This window comes from Camelina sativa, chromosome 20, assembly GCF_000633955.1.
Source record: "Camelina sativa cultivar DH55 chromosome 20, Cs, whole genome shotgun sequence".
Lineage (NCBI taxonomy): Eukaryota > Viridiplantae > Streptophyta > Magnoliopsida > Brassicales > Brassicaceae > Camelina > Camelina sativa.
Window position 1 is genome coordinate 2382719 of NC_025704.1, and position 16183 is coordinate 2398901.

Below are 16183 nucleotides of genomic sequence, written 5' to 3' on the forward strand. Positions count from 1 at the left end.
TCACCACTAGTTTACATCACGTTCACAATATTCACGACAACATACATCTCTCTGCCAAAACACATCTTAAATAAAAATTTCATGGTCATATATTGATTGAACACTGTTAAGAGGACCATGATATTGTGAACACTATTACCGTAATATAAAGAAGAACTTTCGAGTACAGTTCTTAATTACTTTGATTCTGATTTTTAAAAGAAAATATAAATATCAAACACTAAAATGAACATTACCTACTAGCTTGAATGTCTTTTATATATTATGAAAGTATAGTTTTATTTTATAGACGTGGTTAGTTAATTTTTAAAAGTTACTCCCTCTGGTTTTTTTAGTCTGTCATTCTAGAGTAAAATTTTTGTTTTCCAATACTTGTCGTTTTTTGTTTCCAATGCATATGTTTTATAAAAATACTAATTTTATTCCAACTATTTTAATGTTTTGATCAATAAAAAAAATAGAAAATATATTAAAGAAAAGGTATAATAGAACATTGATTTTTTTTTTTTTTGTGCAAACAATAGAACATTGATTTATTTTCTTAATTTGTGTACAAAACTCTAAAACGAGTTAAAAATTCCAGAAAAATTATAAATTTTGTAATGGATTCCACTCGATTTTCTAATCACCAGTTGCCGACCAAATTACTTTATCAAGTCACAGCTTTTGTGGAAAAATTCCCGTTAACTCATGAGCTTTTCAATATGTTCACATAATAACTATTAAATTAGTTTTTGCGGCTAGCTAACTTTAGAATTATTATTGTATGATAACTGATCACACGACACACGCTAGTATATGATACAGTAGCAACACTTACAACAGCAGATATTATGTGCTTAAAGCACGGATCAATATTTTTTAAAAACTTATAATATAATAATAAAAGTTATTGTCATATTTTTAAAAAAAATTATTTTGTTTGAGATAATATTGTAAATCTATTAGTCTATTTAAATACTAATTATTTTAGAATATTATAATATTTTATTTTAACGTATTATTACTATTTTATATTGTTTGTTTGTTGTATTTGCATCATTAATTTATGAAATATAAAATAGTAATTTTAATATTATAATTGTGAGCAAATAAAAATTATTAATTTATCATCTATATAAATTTAGTTTTACCAACCCACCAATGTGGAAATTAAAACACACATTTTTCATAGATTGAGTGATATATCTTTGTTTTTAAAAATTCAAATCACAACATATGCAGAAAAAATTCTGTATTTTATTAATCATAAGTATTTTATGAAAATTCCAAACAATTTGTAAATAAAATAAAATAAAGATGATAAGAGAATCATAATTTGAAATCTTAACAATATCTTCGAATTTAGTTATTAAAAATAATTATATATGTATAATTGGATATAAAATCTTAGTTTTTAAAATTCTGATTGGTTTATATTTTTAAAAAAATATTTAATAATTTCATCCATAATTTATTAGAGAGAGAAAATATATATATTTTTCTTTTTTAGGTTTTTTAATATTTGATCTGCGAGTGTTTTATATTTTAGTTAATTATATTTATTTAAATTAATTAATTAAGCTTAATTAAAATTTTCTAATGGCAATTGAATGTAATTTTTTACAAGGTTAGTTTCATATTTGTACTTCCCAAATAATATAGTAGGATGTCTAACATACATACAATACATATTATTAGATTGTGGTTCTAACTAATGGTGGCATTGTGAGAATGGAATATGTAACTTGAGATAAAATAAAATAAAAATGATTCTTTACCAGTTAAAGTTGAAAATTGTTAAACAAATGTGAATTTCATCAGTGGCAGATCCAAAAAACAAATTAGGGAGGCCAAGAATATTTTTTTAAGTAATATCATATAATTTATATTATACTGATATTTCATAAACACTACAAAATAATCATTTTTATAAGCAATTTAAAAAAATTACAGAAAAAGCGGATGTATAAGAAAATTATATGTATTTAAGTTAACATGAAAAGAAAAAAAAAACAATAATGGTGTAATACAAGAGAATCAAACTCAACTTTGGGGGTGTCAACTAGGCCTGGATATTCGGTTAACCATTCGGTTTCGGTTCGGTTGTGTTCGGTTTCAGTTAGTTTGGATATAGTAATATAATAACCATTTGGATATTTTAGAAACTTCGGTTCGGTTTATTTCGGTTCAGTTTCGGTTCGGTTAGTTGAAGAGGTAACCATAACTAACATAAATTATACTGAAATTAACCAAATAAACTTAATATAACCAAAAATAACCGAATATAACCGAGACAAACCAAAAATACATTACAAAAATACAAAAAGGGGAAAAATATTGATCTGATTTTACAAAATAGTATTTGATGTGAATTCAAAATAATAACATTTAAATATCTTGATTATTTAAAGTATTTAATTGTTTTAATATAAAAATAATTAATATTTTATATAGTTTTGCATAATATCAAGTATGTTATTTTTGGTATCTTCTAGGTTTTCGGATATTTCGGTTAACCATCTAATTATCGGTTTGGTTTGGTTCGGTTTCGATTAATTTGGATGTAGGATTTTACTAACCATTCGGTTATTTGAGGAATTTCGGTTCGGTTTTAGTTTAATTTTTTGATTCAGTTCGATTGGTTATTTGGTTACCGGTTATTTTGCCTAGCGCTAGTGTCAACAGCTAGAGTATTGCCAACTTTGATGTTAGAACTTTTGAAATTTTCATACATAAAACTGTATTTAAAGATTTTAACCATATCAAGTGACCTACCCTTTTTTTTACTGGGTCCGCCATTGGATCCCATTCATTTTTGTTTTAGATGAAAAAAAAGAGATAACTAAAAAATATTTGCATCCACTAAAATAGAGAGGAATAAATAACACATTATACATCCTAATTTCAATTTCTCAACTTCTTACTCAATTTAAATGACAATCATTTGATATATTCTACTATATTAATTGAGAAGTACAAATATAATATTAACATTAGAATGTGTAAAAAATTACAATGAAATGCCATTAGAAATAGTACAAACAAGGATAAAATCATTAAGGCTACTAAATACAATTACTCATCTAATTAAAATATTAATTGGCGTAAAACTAAAAGTTAGTGCAACTAAATACCGATATACTTGCACCTGAAATAAGACATCACTAGATCAGGACCCGCAGTGTACCGCGGGGTAAAATTATTTATAACTAAAATATTAAAATTATAAGTTGTATTTGTTGGTTAAATATGTTATAGTTATATAATAATTTTTAAATAAACCATATAATACCGCAATATAATTTATTTCTACATAATATTTATTTAATCAATTTAATTAGATATGTCTATTCTTTGATACCGACAGTGTTAACAAAATAATGAAATGGTGGTTTACCCTTGTAGCACCAAATTAATGATATTTTTAATTTATATAAATATCGATAAAACCCGTCCCGCTATATAACCTTGTCCCGAGATATTCTAACTCACACTATATCATCTTAATTTTTATTTTTTTATTGTGTATATATACAGTATAATATTTATCATATTTAACTTTTTAAAAGTTTTAAATATTTTCATATCTAACCTTTTAAAAATCTTTAAAATAAAGAATCGGAATAAACCAAATAAAAGTTTTTAAAGTTTGAATGTCTGATAAATCAAGCTTTTTACTCATTTATATTTGGAATAATTTTGGTCTTTTTTATAGTATGACTCTGAACCATTTCCCAATTTTTTTAGACGATGTGGGATATTGTACATGTATTTTTTATTCATCTATTGAGTAATATTGTATATGTCCGGTTTTTAAAATTTTAATTTTGTATTACATCATATGCAGTAAAAAATCATAATTTTTATTAACTAAATGTATTATAGAATAATTCAAGATAATTTAAATATAAATTCAAATTAAAAATGAAAGAGAATCATATATTTATGTTTGAATGAGGTAAATATTTCCTTATTTTTTTAAATCTTACTTATAATTAATTTTGAAGTTTTGGTAACTAATATTAAAATCAATTCATTAAATGTAAAATCTTTCCAAAAAATATTTTTGAGCAAAAACAGCTGCAAAAATACTAGTATAGATTATAGCTTCTCTCTCACACTCTTTCTCTCCCATTTTCACGAAGGTGAAAAAACAATAAGATGAAAAGCCCCATTAATGACATAATCTATAGTAATTATGTTTCGATATTATCATTAGAAAAAGTTTCACATAACTAACATATTTTATTATTGCTAAAAAAGGTTATGAGATATCCACTCAAACAAGCATAATCATTGACGACATACCCATCCGGTGAATAGAAGCAAAATACGGAATGATGATTTATCACTCTTCAAGTGGTAGATATAATTTTCAGGGAACTTCACTTATTTAACTAATTACTAGGATATATCCCGTGTTTTAAAGCACGAGTCAAAATTTAAAAAAAAATAATAAAAAAATATTTTTTTATTTTATTTTTTAAAAAAAATATTTTGTTTGAGGTAATACTTATTTTAAATTGTTATGTATTAGTCTATTTGACTACTAATTATTTCAGAATATTATAGTATTTTATTTTTGATGTATTATTACATTTTTATATTGTTTATTTGTTGTATTTGCATCATTATTTTGTGAAATAAAATAGTAATTTTAATATTATAATTCTAAGCAAATAAAAATTATTAATTTATCATCTAAATAAATTTAGTTATACCAATCCGCAATGCAAAAAATATGCATTTTATTAGTTATAAGTATTATATGAAAATTCCAAACAATTTGTAAATAAAATAAATTAAAGATGATAGGAGAATCATAATTTGAAATCTTAAAAAAATCTTTGAATTTAGTTATTAAAAATAATTGTATTGTATAGTTGGTTACAAAATCTTAGTTTTTAAAATTATGATTGGTTTATATATTTTTTAAAAACAATAATTAGTAATTTCGTACATAATTTATTAGAGAGAGAAAATATTTGTTTATATTTTTTAATAGTTGATCTGTGAGTGTTTTTTTAATTTTAATTAATTATATTTATTTAGTTTAGTTAATTAAGTTAAATTAATTTTTTCTAATAGAAATTTAATGTAATTTTTTACACATTTTAAGGTTAGTTTCATATTTTTACTTCTCAATTAATATAATAAGATTTATTTTTGATGTATTATTATATTTTTATATTGTTTATTTGTTGTATTTGCATCATTATTTTGTGAAATTGTATTTGCATCATTATTTTGTGAAATAAAATAGTTATTTTAATATTATAATTGTGAGCAAATAAAACTTATTAATTTATCATCTATATAAATTAAGTTATACCAATCCGGCAATGTAGAAATTAAATCACACATTTTCATACATTGAGTAATATTTCTTCGTTTTTAAAAATTCAAATCACAACATATACAGAAAATATGCATTTTATTAATTATAAGTATTGTATGAAAATTCCAAACAATTTGTAAATAAAATAAATTAAAGATGATAGGAGAATCATAATTTGAAATCTTAAAAAAATCTTTGAATTTAGTTATTAAAAATAATTGTATTGTATAGTTGGTTACAAAATCTTAGTTTTTAGGAGACATAACCAACTCATTTCTAACCACTACACTACGACTACATATCATTTGATTTTGTTAAATGTATTGTATATATATATGTAAACACGTGTGATTTGATTTTAACGACGGTTTGATGATCTGTAACATCCGTTAAAGACTGTTAAACCGCGGGTTAGAATTCGACAACAATTTAAAGATTAAATATTTTTAAGCCAACGATAATTAAATGAGGTATTTTTCTTCCAACGAAAAAAGACGAGGTATTAAACGTCTAAATAAAAAATAGATGAAGTATTTTTTGGCTTTTTTCCCTATTATTGATAATCAACATAGTAATTTATCAATTTATACTAGTGTAAATCGTATTGGTTTAGATAATCAACATAGTAATTTATCAATTTATACTTGGAGATATTGTCCTACATATGAGAGCATATCACAGGCCCACATGAGCTTTGCATGTCTCTTTAGATATTAACACCTAGCGGATAGCACACAACACATAATCATTCAGGGACCAAAATGGGATAAGACGAGAGGACGAGGAGAGACGGTACTTGGATTCATGATGGGGGAATAAGAAAGCACGAAGCTAAACTAGACAATACCAAAATATGTTGGACCCAAACTCTGTATCAAAGTACAAATAAAAGATATATAGTCGATCTATATGGTCGGGTCAATTTACTTTTACTTCAAACCTCTCAAGAGATTTTCAAATTATAAAGAGAAGAATATTTCAATCATGAATTCTATAAAGGTGTATAAGCAGCAGCAACTAATAAAAGTAGGAATACAATATACTAAAAACAAAAAGAAATGAGTTTGAAAACGGGAACCTATATTGAATGTACAAGGCGGGACGTGGAACAAACACGCAAGTACCTATAATAAAATTATTTTATAGATCGTTATCAATACCTTTAAATTAAAAAATTACAACATTTTGGAAATTGAAAAGATTTACGTGACTTGTGTTGTGTGTCCAAAAAAGTCAAATTGTTACCTTGGTAAAGTGAAGGTAATAATACACATACAAATTTATTTGAATTTTTAGATAACCACATCCCGGCCGTTTATGCTGTTAATAACAATTCGAACTTATATTCTTCCATACTACTTTTTATGAATACGTTTTACTTTATTTTTTACTAGTGATGAATAGTATCTTGCTTTATTGAAGTTCAAATTTTAGAACTGTTTGATGTGATTTATTAAAACAATAATTTCATTCAGTTAAATAAAACATCTTTTTCAAATCAAAGAATGTTCATAACTTAATATGATTAAATTAGTCATATGGATCACATAAGTCATTAAGCTACGGCTACCGCCCTACTTTGAGGGAGAGAGGCCTTAAAACGGCTACGAACTTTACAAACGATTAGCAAATGGGACCATACGTTTGAATGAAATCATCGTATAATTACTATATTGCATACTACAAACATCCATATTAACGGAAATGCCATTCCCTTTGCATTATTTTTTTTCTGACAACTAAGAAAAAAATTTGGCTGCATTTAAATCTCTCACTTAATTATCCTTTTTTCAACTCCTAAATCTTAATATCGGCACATTAAATTTTGGTAATCTTTCAAGAAGAAATGTCTACTCTATTTAAAATTTGTTTTTGGTACTATCAACATAATTTTTCTTTTCTACTCTGCATTTAATAATCTTGGTTTAGTTATTTGTTTTCACACATTGTTCAATAAATCTAGAACTGGAAATTCAAATTTATCTTAAACCCTTAAAAACATTATTGATTTAAACACAATGGGCATAAGCGTAATCTTCTTCTAAACCATACGAGAAAATTTGTCCGCCAAAAAGACAATTTAATGTTTTGAAATAAAAAGTCAAAATATATTATTACACCTCACTCACTCTCACTCTCTCTATCTCTGCTCGTGACTCAACGAGAAGGAAACAGAGAGCATAACTTTTAAACTCAGCCGATTTTTTTTTTTCAAATTTTTCACCTTTTCCTCTTACAAAAGCCATCTTCTTTTACCTTTATAACGTTATCTAAAGAAACCAGTTTCCCAAAGTTTCGAATTTTTGGTTTTTGAAAAAAATAATGGAGAGTTTAGTGAAGAGCTGCGCAGGGATCGAGAAGAAAAGAAGCAGTTTGACTCACTCGGTTGTGGAAGATGTAGTAACAACAGAGTCAAAGGAGAGAAGCACTACGAGCTGGGAGAGCTCCTCCTCCTCTTCCTCCGGCGGCACCACCGTCGCTTCGTCTTCTCCGCCACCTCCGTCGCAGATTCTTGGTTGGCCTATTAGAAAAGCTTCATTTCGAAAGAATTCTAAGGAGAATGTTAAATTAGATCATAAAACATCGACCCTTCACGATGATTCTGGTTTTAAAGAGAAAGAGATGACTATTACAGGTTAGTGTAGACAAAATAAAAATTGAAACTTTACAGGTTAGTTGATAATGTTCTTAAGATCTCACTTTTTGTTGATGTTGATCTGCTTTTGAAATAGATGTGGATATGATGAAGGAGAGATTTGCAAAGTTATTGCTTGGTGAAGATATGTCAGGTTCTGGTAAAGGCGTGTGTACGGCTTTAGCCATCTCCAACGCTATCACTAATCTCTGTGGTTAGTTAGAAAAAAAGACTTATCTTGTGTTTGTTTGAACTCATGATACTACAAAGTGTTGAATTATACGTTTCTTGTTTTGTAGCTACTATTTTTGGGCAACTATGGAGATTAGAGCCGCTTCCGAGGGAAAAGAAGGAGATGTGGAGAAGAGAAATGGAGTGGTTACTTAGTGTTAGTGATCACATCGTTGAGTTAACACCTTCTACACAAACTTACCAAGACGGCAAAAAGTTTGAGGTAAAATGTTTGATTTTTGTAAACTATTGCAATTTGGATTAACTGGAGTTTTAAATGATTCAGTCTGTGGATCTTCTTCTTCAGGTCATGACTTTTCGACCAAGATTTGATCTTTTCATCAACCTCCCTGCTCTTCGTAAACTAGACAATATGCTTCTCGTGAGTTTCACTCAACCTTTCTTATACAAATGATCTTCTCAAGTGAAACCGTTTCTTGATTTCAGATATAAATTTATATTTGCTATAGGATATATTGGCGAGTTTCAAGAAAACCGAGTTCTGGTACGTTGATCAAGGGATTGTAGCTTCGGAAAACGATGGCTCAGCTTCTTTCCGCAGAAAGATTCAGCGTCAAGAGGAGAAATGGTGGTTGCCTGTCCCTCGTTTAGCACCTAATGGTCTTACTGAAGAAGCAAGAACAGAATTGAATCACAAGAGGGAATGTGCAACGCAGATACTTAAAGCTGCAATGGCAATCAACAGCCTTGTTTTAACCGAAATGGACGTTCCTGATTCATACCTTGAAACCCTTCCAAAGGTTCTATATCTTTCATTCAGAACATCCTTATTAAACAATCCATTTATTCTGACATTATGGTTTTGGCGCAGAACGGTAGATCCTGCCTTGGGGATGTTATTTACAAGTACATAACATCTGAGAAGTTTTCTGCTGAGTGTCTACTTGACTGTCTTGATCTGTCCTCTGAGCATATAGCTCTTGATATTGCAAACCGTGTGGAAGCTTCGATATATGTCTGGCGCAGAAGAGTAGAAACAAAACTTGGAGTCAACAACAGTAACAATACTTCAGGCTCTACTACTCCGAGGTTATCATGGGATATAGTCAAAGAACGTATGGCTGCTGGTGACAAAAGGGGATTACTTGTGGAGAGATCTGAAACTCTCTTACGTTGCTTGAAACAGCGGTTTCCATCTCTAACTCAGACTTCTCTAGACATTAGCAAGATTCAATGGAACAAGGTCCAAAAAAACCAACCATTCTCTCTGTCTACATTATAAAGTAGCTTTGCTTGTTCTTACTTATATAAACTGTCCTTTTGAAAATTTCAGGATATTGGGAAATCAATCCTAGAAAGCTACTCGAGGACAGTTGAGAGCTTAGCATCAAACATCGTAGCACGAATTGATGATTTACTCTACGTGGATGACTTAACAAAACAATCAGAGTCTTCCAGTCTGTTGTCAAATCCAACGGTCAGCAGCATTATAGCTAACAAGAAAGTAGTACCAATCCCTTATCTAATATCAGCATCAGGAACTCCATACAGAACAAGCTTCTCAACAACACCAGGCTTCTCACCTTCATTGATTAGCCCCAAGAAAGTAGAGAGGAGGACACCTTACTCCAGCAAGGACATCAACAAAGTCAGTGAGAAAGGTGGTCTTCCTTCTCGAGGATTTGGAGTAAGAAGAGTCTTGAACAATTATCTTGGCATGGAATCAAAACTGAAAATATGCGTTAGTCCTTCAGATAATTCAGATACAGCTGTGATGAACCAAATCAGCAAAGAAGGTGAAGAAGAGAAGAAAAGAAACTCCACATCAGTACATCAAAAAGGTCCTCCAAAGTACACCGTCTCTTAAGACCTTTTAACAACTCAATAGAGACGAGTGTATAATAACAGATGCAGACATGGATTTGATTTGTTTGATATTATTATTACTTGTACTGTGTTTATCTTATTTCCAATGGTAAAGTGTCTACTTTTGCATACCAAATCAGACTAAAAATAGGCAAAAAACCAAAAAAAAAATATGGAAGCAGCCGTAACGAACATTCTCACCAAATTATTACCAAAATAAAGCATCCTCACCAAATCTGTTCTGGTTGGTTTACCAATTTATGTATTGGTTAACAACCAACAAAATAAAAGATTATAATATTCCAATATAATTCTGGTTTAGGTAACGTGTAACAACAAAGTCGTTGTAGTATAGTGGTAAGTATTCCCGCCTGTCACGCGGGTGACCCGGGTTCGATCCCCGGCAACGGCGATTCTTTTTTTAATCTTTGTTTTTATTTTCTTCCTTTTTTCCACCTTTATTTCATTGTCTCTCTCGGCGAGAATCTCTCTGATCTGTCGGAGAGAAACATGACGACGAGTATTCACATCACAGCTCTAGACGGAATCGTAAACGTGAACTCTCTCTTCACCCTCGCCGTATTCATCGGATTAGCTTGGAACCCAACCGATCCAAACAACAGCCTCGTAACCGACCCTAATTGCGTCCCAACAACTCGTATGGCTGAGAATCTCGTCGCCTTCCATGTCTACTCCTTCGCTTCGTTTCTTTTCTCAAGTCTCATAGCTCTAGGTCTCAAACAGGCCATGAGGCTTAACATAGCTTCTTCGTTTCACTTCTCTGCTCGGATCGATCCTGTGGTGTACTATGTGAACAAGACGGCTCTTAGATTTGGGATGGTTATTTCCGGTTTAGGATCGGTTTGTGGATGTGGGTTTCTTATGTTGGCTTTGATTAATGTTGTTCAGATCAAGCTTGGGACTTTGGGTTGTGGTGCTAGTGGTCATACTTATGCTGCTGTTGTCCCGCTTCTGATTCTGGTCCCTTCTGCTCTTTTCATCTATGTGTCTCTTATGTTATATGCTTTTACTCGTTAGAAACATGGTTTTTTTTTGGTTCCATGAATTTGATACAGTTAGGATTTTATGTATGTTTGTATGATGATGTGATGGGGAAATGAGAATGATTCTTATGCTTGATATGGTTCTTCTAAATCTTTTGGTTTTGGCTTCTGATTTAAGTTTTGATGTCTGAGTTAGGCACATGTGTGTTTTTATCTGGAATATTAACTGGTGGATTCAAGCGGATTCGATCCAAGGAAATGGGTGTGATATTATGCTGGATTCTGATNTTATGCTGCTGTTGTCCCGCTTCTGATTTTGGTCCCTTCTGCTCTTTTTATCTATGTCTCTCTTATGTTATATGCTTTTACTCGTTAGAATTTGATACAGTTAGGATTTATGTATGTTTTGTATGATGATGATGTGATGGAAGAAATGAGAATGATTCTTATGCTTGATATGGTTCTTGTAAATCTTTTTGGTTTTGGCTTCTGATTTAAGTTTTGTTGATGTCTGAGTTAGGCACATGTGTGTGTTTTATCTGGAATATTAACTGGTGGATTCAAACTGATTCGATCCAAGGAAATGGGTGTGATATTATATGCTGGATTCTGATGCTTGTTTGGTTTGATCTATTCTCTTGGATTATTTGATAAAGCAGAGTTACTGTACAAAGGAAAACTTTTTATCCTCCTTGGAGTCGAAACATCAAAAAGAGAAAGTTTTGTGTCTTCTCATTAAGCTGATTGATTGGTTTCCTCTGTCATACTATCCCACTTGGCTCCGGAACTACTTCAGCTGAATTGTATGTGTAAATAGCTTTGGGGACTGAAGAAAAAGAATCTCATGTGGTGGTCATTGATCTTGTTCTCACTAAAGGCTCATAATACTACTGGTGTTACACAAGTGGTTGTTAGAAACAGATAAGATCATAAGGCCATTTTGAAGTTATCCTTTGGTTTGTGCTATTGGTTTGTCATGTAAAATCACCTCTTTGCTTTCTCAAAGGTTCAAATGATTAGAATAGAGACTAAGGGCAGCTGACCTTACTTTAGTTTATAATAACTCTGCACTATGAAGCCGTTAATGCGGATGATTAGGTGAAGTAATTACTATGTTCTTTTAGTGCTTCTTCCACTATTTCTATGTGGATTTTTTTTATCCTGCCAATTCCTACGGCCATTTCAATTGCTATAAAAATGTCAGGTTGCACAAGTAGTATATGCATAATCAAGTCTTGTTCAAAATGGGAACCCATGTTTTATCTCGCATTTTCTTCCTAGTTCTCTGCATCTACAGCCTTAGAACCATGGTTGATGCAGCTGGAGAATGCGGGCGAAATCCCCCAGATAGAGAAGCCATCAAGCTGGCTCCTTGTGCAATGGCTTCACAAGACACATCTGCGAAAGTGTCTCCAACTTGCTGTGCTCGAGTGAGAGAGATGGGAAAGAACCCTAAATGCCTTTGCGCTGTCATGCTTTCTTCCACAGCTAGGAGCTCTGGAGCAAAGCCAGAGATCTCAATGACAATTCCTAAACGTTGCAATATCACTAGTCGTCCCATTGGATACAAGTGTGGAGGTAATGATATAAAAAGCTTGTTTTAACTTTCCAATTTCATTGCAGATGCAATTTTGCTTATCAAGTGTTTGTTATTTTGTTCTCGTGCAGCTTATACTCTGCCTTGAAGCAGCAGACAGAGCAGTATACGTGATCTTCAAAACCAGTCTAAATTGGCACACGTTCACATGTGTATGACTTGTGTAGTTTCAATAAAAATTTGGATCAAAACGGTTGATTGATCATGAAATGATATGACTTGCTACTGAGATGATTGTGAGTATTTTAATTACTTGTTGTATGCGATACATTAGTCATAGATGCGGTCCATTAACATCCCTCTTTTAATATATGGGATTACAAAAGAAAAAAAGATGAAGAACTTATAAACAAAAGCCAAAGATCACACTGCATATGGCCATTGCGAAACTCAAGTGGACGACTTTTAGGTTGATCTTAGTAATACAAAGAACCTGCATTAATGAAACAATCCATCAATGAGTGAGAGTTATACGAGAATAATTAGATTACTGAGTAATCAAGTTATGATTAAGAAATTGGTGAGTACCTTTCCACCAATTTCCTCTGGAAGTTGAGGGGGTTGGGTCAGTGCGATTATCAGTTTCTTTGGACTCATGAGATGGAGAAGTGGATGACGAGCCATCAGTTCGTGGAGGTGAGTAGTGTTGCTGACCTCCATAGTAAATGGAGGAGCTGAAATAGGAAGCTTCTCTCTTTTCATGGCTGCTTCTGATCTCATCTTTGCAAACACACACCAAAACAAAGAAGAAGAAAAAACCATATCATCAACATCTTCTTACTTTTTTGACTTTTGAAGAAAAAGAAACAAAAAGGGGTAGATAATTTTCAGAAATAATTATCGCAACCAATACTTTTGTAAAACATGTTTTCTAAAAATAAATTCTTTTTATTACATCAAAATTTCTCTATATAAAATGATTTTAAATTTAAAAATATTGATCAAATTGTTTGATCTAGACAATGACCAATAAAAAAGAACAAAAACAGCTAGACAAAATGCTTGAGATTGATCTTATTCGGGGAAATTAGAACAATATGTATGCTACTTAAAATAAAATAGACAAATTGGAAAAATATGTTATCTCCTTCTTCTAAGTTTACTAAATTATTCATACACATTAAGATTTTTAATATCTTCAAAAATTGAAAAATATCTTACAAAAAAAACAAAAGGTATTAATATAAAATACCAGTGGGTTGAGAGATGCTGCCTTGGGATTCAGGAGCAGTGTGGCTTCCCTTCTTCCTTGCTACCTACATTGTGAAATGGCTTCACATTAACTACAAACTTTATAATAATAATAATAATAATAATAATAATAAAAACTGTATATATATACCACATACATTACACATATATATAGTTATATATATGTATATATATATATGCACCCATAATTAAGAAGATACATGCATGGTTCTGATAGTTTCTATGCGTACTTGTCGTGTAGCTAGTTAGGAAAATTCTTTATGACTTTTGTTGTAAGCCTTATCTGTTCCCAAAAAAGTAACACAAAATCCGTATCCATGATAGTTCACCAATCACCATTTAGATTTATTCGAGTTGATATATATGAATAATGTAAAATTCAACAAAATTACAACTGAACTCTATGAAATTCGTTACACAATCGCTATATATGTTCATTAAGCGAAAGATCATCAAACATGTATATATGCACATCACATACTAATTAACATTTAACATATACATACATGCATAGACATATATATCTAAATACGTTTGTGTGAATGATTAATGATAATATACCGGAGGAGGGAAGATGGAGTCGAGTATAGTTGAACAAGAAGAAGCAGAGCTGGCTGATCCTTTCGGACCAAACAGATGATCAAATGAAGTGGAAGACGATGATGATGATGATGAACCAGCTTTGGTACTTTTCTTGACGATGTCCATTGATCGGTATATGTGTTAACTAATTAGTGTTTTTTTAATATAATAATGGGAGCTTTCAAGAGAGTGAGAGAGAGAGAGAGATGGAGATGTTTGAGTTGTTGAATGAAATAATGATAAGTATGTGTTTGATGGATATGATGATTTCGTAGTTTTTTTGGTATTTTGCCCTAACGCCCCAACGGTCTGTTTATATATATAACCAACCAACTTCTTCTGATGGAGAAGGAGATGGGTTCACGTGATCCCCACGTGGCTCTGCCGCCGTCTTCAGCTCTCTTCTCACTTCCACGTGTCTTCTCTTATAGATGCTGTGGATAAACTTTGCTTTTACTACTTTTGTACTCTTTCCAATTTGAATTCACTCTCTCTCTCTCTCTCTCTCTCTCTCTCTGTTTTGTGATTTTGTCATTTGGATAAGTTCTTCACCTGCTTCCTTTTTTCAACAAAATAAGAAAAACTCGTGTTTTTTTGCTATTGATCTTTTTTGGCATGGTACACTGACTACGACAATCTCTATCTTCTTCACTTTTTTTTTATTTTTATTTTAAAAAGATATAATAAATTCGATCATGTGACTCAATATCGACTTAGTATTATTCTTGAACGTGTAGCATATCTCTTTTTTTACTTTAATTCTGAAGACTTTTTAAGTTTCAATTACATTATAATGGAGTATGGCTGTATGGAGTAAAAGGTTGTTTATTCATATAGACACCTCAAAATTTCGAATATTAACCAATTTCATTTAATAAAGAAACAATTATTTCAGATATATGTAGGAGATATATGGGGTTAATGTTCGATCTTTCAAATGGATAATGTTGGATAGGGAGACAAATGTTATGCCCTTGATGCGGTTTACAAGAAAGGAGAATGCTATATTATACATACACGACTAAAAGAACATCAAAGATGGTCAAATCTAAAATCTTAAGAAGTATATATATATATATAGATAAAATTACACTTTCTCATATTACATATGGAATTTATTTCCCATTTATATATTCTTCGTAGACATTTATGATGATATTGATATTTACCAGCTACATATTGATATTTTTGCCTCTTTCTATTGACACTTGGTGCATGTTTAACCTGTAAAATATGTGCATTTGATATTTTTACCGGAAATTATTCCGATCTCAGTCAAGTACTTATCTGCATAGTTTTTTGACGGTGAAGTGAAGCCATAATCATATCAGAATAGATCTGATGATTTATTCCCAAAAAAAAAAAAAAGGAGAGGTCGCAAAGCAAGCTGAAATCAAAAACAGTAAAAGCATATATATTTCCACGTCAATCTCCTCTTTAAATCTGATTGCATTTTATCTTCTCCAAATCTAGTAAGATTCGCCGCATAATTTATACTACTTTTTTTGTTGTTGTTCTTGTTGTAGTTGTAGTATTGATATAAGAATCAAAGTCACTTGCCACTCTTATTTCGGCGGATAAATTTTGATATATTCCAACCAAAGGCAATACAGACACACACATACCGACATCAAATGAACATAAATGGCTTTCACATGTTACCAAACAAAACAAAAAAAAAGAGAACAGAAATGGCTAATTCTTATCCAATTTGTTGGTCGTCCCTAAAATAGTAACATCTTCTTATACACATTTATGTATGTATATTGCTTAAC

General features: G+C 30.7%; 4 protein-coding genes and 1 non-coding gene across 6 annotated transcripts; 4 read left to right on the top strand and 1 right to left on the bottom strand.

Annotated features, from left to right (window-relative positions):
• On the top strand, positions 7471-10136 carry LOC104768787 (rop guanine nucleotide exchange factor 5-like). Its single transcript, XM_010492836.2, has 7 exons — positions 7471-7955; positions 8053-8169; positions 8255-8409; positions 8494-8568; positions 8657-8947; positions 9019-9390; positions 9481-10136. The coding sequence occupies exons 1-7, from the start codon at positions 7643-7645 to the stop codon at positions 10012-10014; spliced, it is 1857 nt and encodes a 618-aa protein (XP_010491138.1). The 5' UTR covers positions 7471-7642; the 3' UTR covers positions 10015-10136.
• On the top strand, positions 10354-10425 carry TRNAD-GUC. Its single transcript has one exon. It is a non-coding gene; the product is annotated as a tRNA-Asp (tRNA).
• On the top strand, positions 10447-11153 carry LOC104768788. The gene has a single exon (XM_010492839.2). The coding sequence runs from the start codon at positions 10524-10526 to the stop codon at positions 11049-11051; it is 528 nt and encodes a 175-aa protein (XP_010491141.1). The 5' UTR covers positions 10447-10523; the 3' UTR covers positions 11052-11153.
• Positions 12217-12857, top strand: LOC104768790. The gene is made up of 2 exons (XM_010492842.2): positions 12217-12595; positions 12686-12857. The coding sequence occupies exons 1-2, from the start codon at positions 12238-12240 to the stop codon at positions 12700-12702; spliced, it is 375 nt and encodes a 124-aa protein (XP_010491144.1). The 5' UTR covers positions 12217-12237; the 3' UTR covers positions 12703-12857.
• LOC104768789 lies at positions 12838-14675 on the bottom strand. Of its 2 annotated transcripts, XM_010492841.1 has the most exons (4): positions 14388-14675; positions 13807-13870; positions 13143-13334; positions 12838-13047 (listed from the first exon to the last, which is right to left on the bottom strand). In XM_010492841.1, the coding sequence occupies exons 1-4, from the start codon at positions 14532-14534 to the stop codon at positions 13031-13033; spliced, it is 420 nt and encodes a 139-aa protein (XP_010491143.1). In that variant the 5' UTR covers positions 14535-14675; the 3' UTR covers positions 12838-13030. The 2 variants fall into 2 exon arrangements, with proteins under 2 accessions (XP_010491143.1, XP_010491142.1); XM_010492840.1 differs by having other exon boundaries at positions 12838-13334.

Bases quoted from the DNA above. Each gene is read 5' to 3' on its own strand.
- LOC104768788 (XM_010492839.2), top strand. From the start codon at position 10,524: ATGACGACGAGTATTCACATCACAGCTCTAGACGGAATCGTAAACGTG.
- LOC104768789 (XM_010492840.1), bottom strand. From the start codon at position 14,534: ATGGACATCGTCAAGAAAAGTACCAAAGCTGGTTCATCATCATCATCA. The intron at 13,871-14,387 runs GTATATTATCAT...TTCACAATGTAG, and splicing joins ACTCCATCTTCCCTCCTCCG to GTAGCAAGGAAGAAGGGAAG. The intron at 13,335-13,806 runs GTATTTTATATT...GTGTTTGCAAAG, and splicing joins CAGCATCTCTCAACCCACTG to ATGAGATCAGAAGCAGCCAT.
- LOC104768787 (XM_010492836.2), top strand. From the start codon at position 7,643: ATGGAGAGTTTAGTGAAGAGCTGCGCAGGGATCGAGAAGAAAAGAAGC. The intron at 8,410-8,493 runs GTAAAATGTTTG...CTTCTTCTTCAG, and splicing joins AAGACGGCAAAAAGTTTGAG to GTCATGACTTTTCGACCAAG. The intron at 9,391-9,480 runs GTCCAAAAAAAC...TGAAAATTTCAG, and splicing joins GCAAGATTCAATGGAACAAG to GATATTGGGAAATCAATCCT.
- LOC104768790 (XM_010492842.2), top strand. From the start codon at position 12,238: ATGCATAATCAAGTCTTGTTCAAAATGGGAACCCATGTTTTATCTCGC.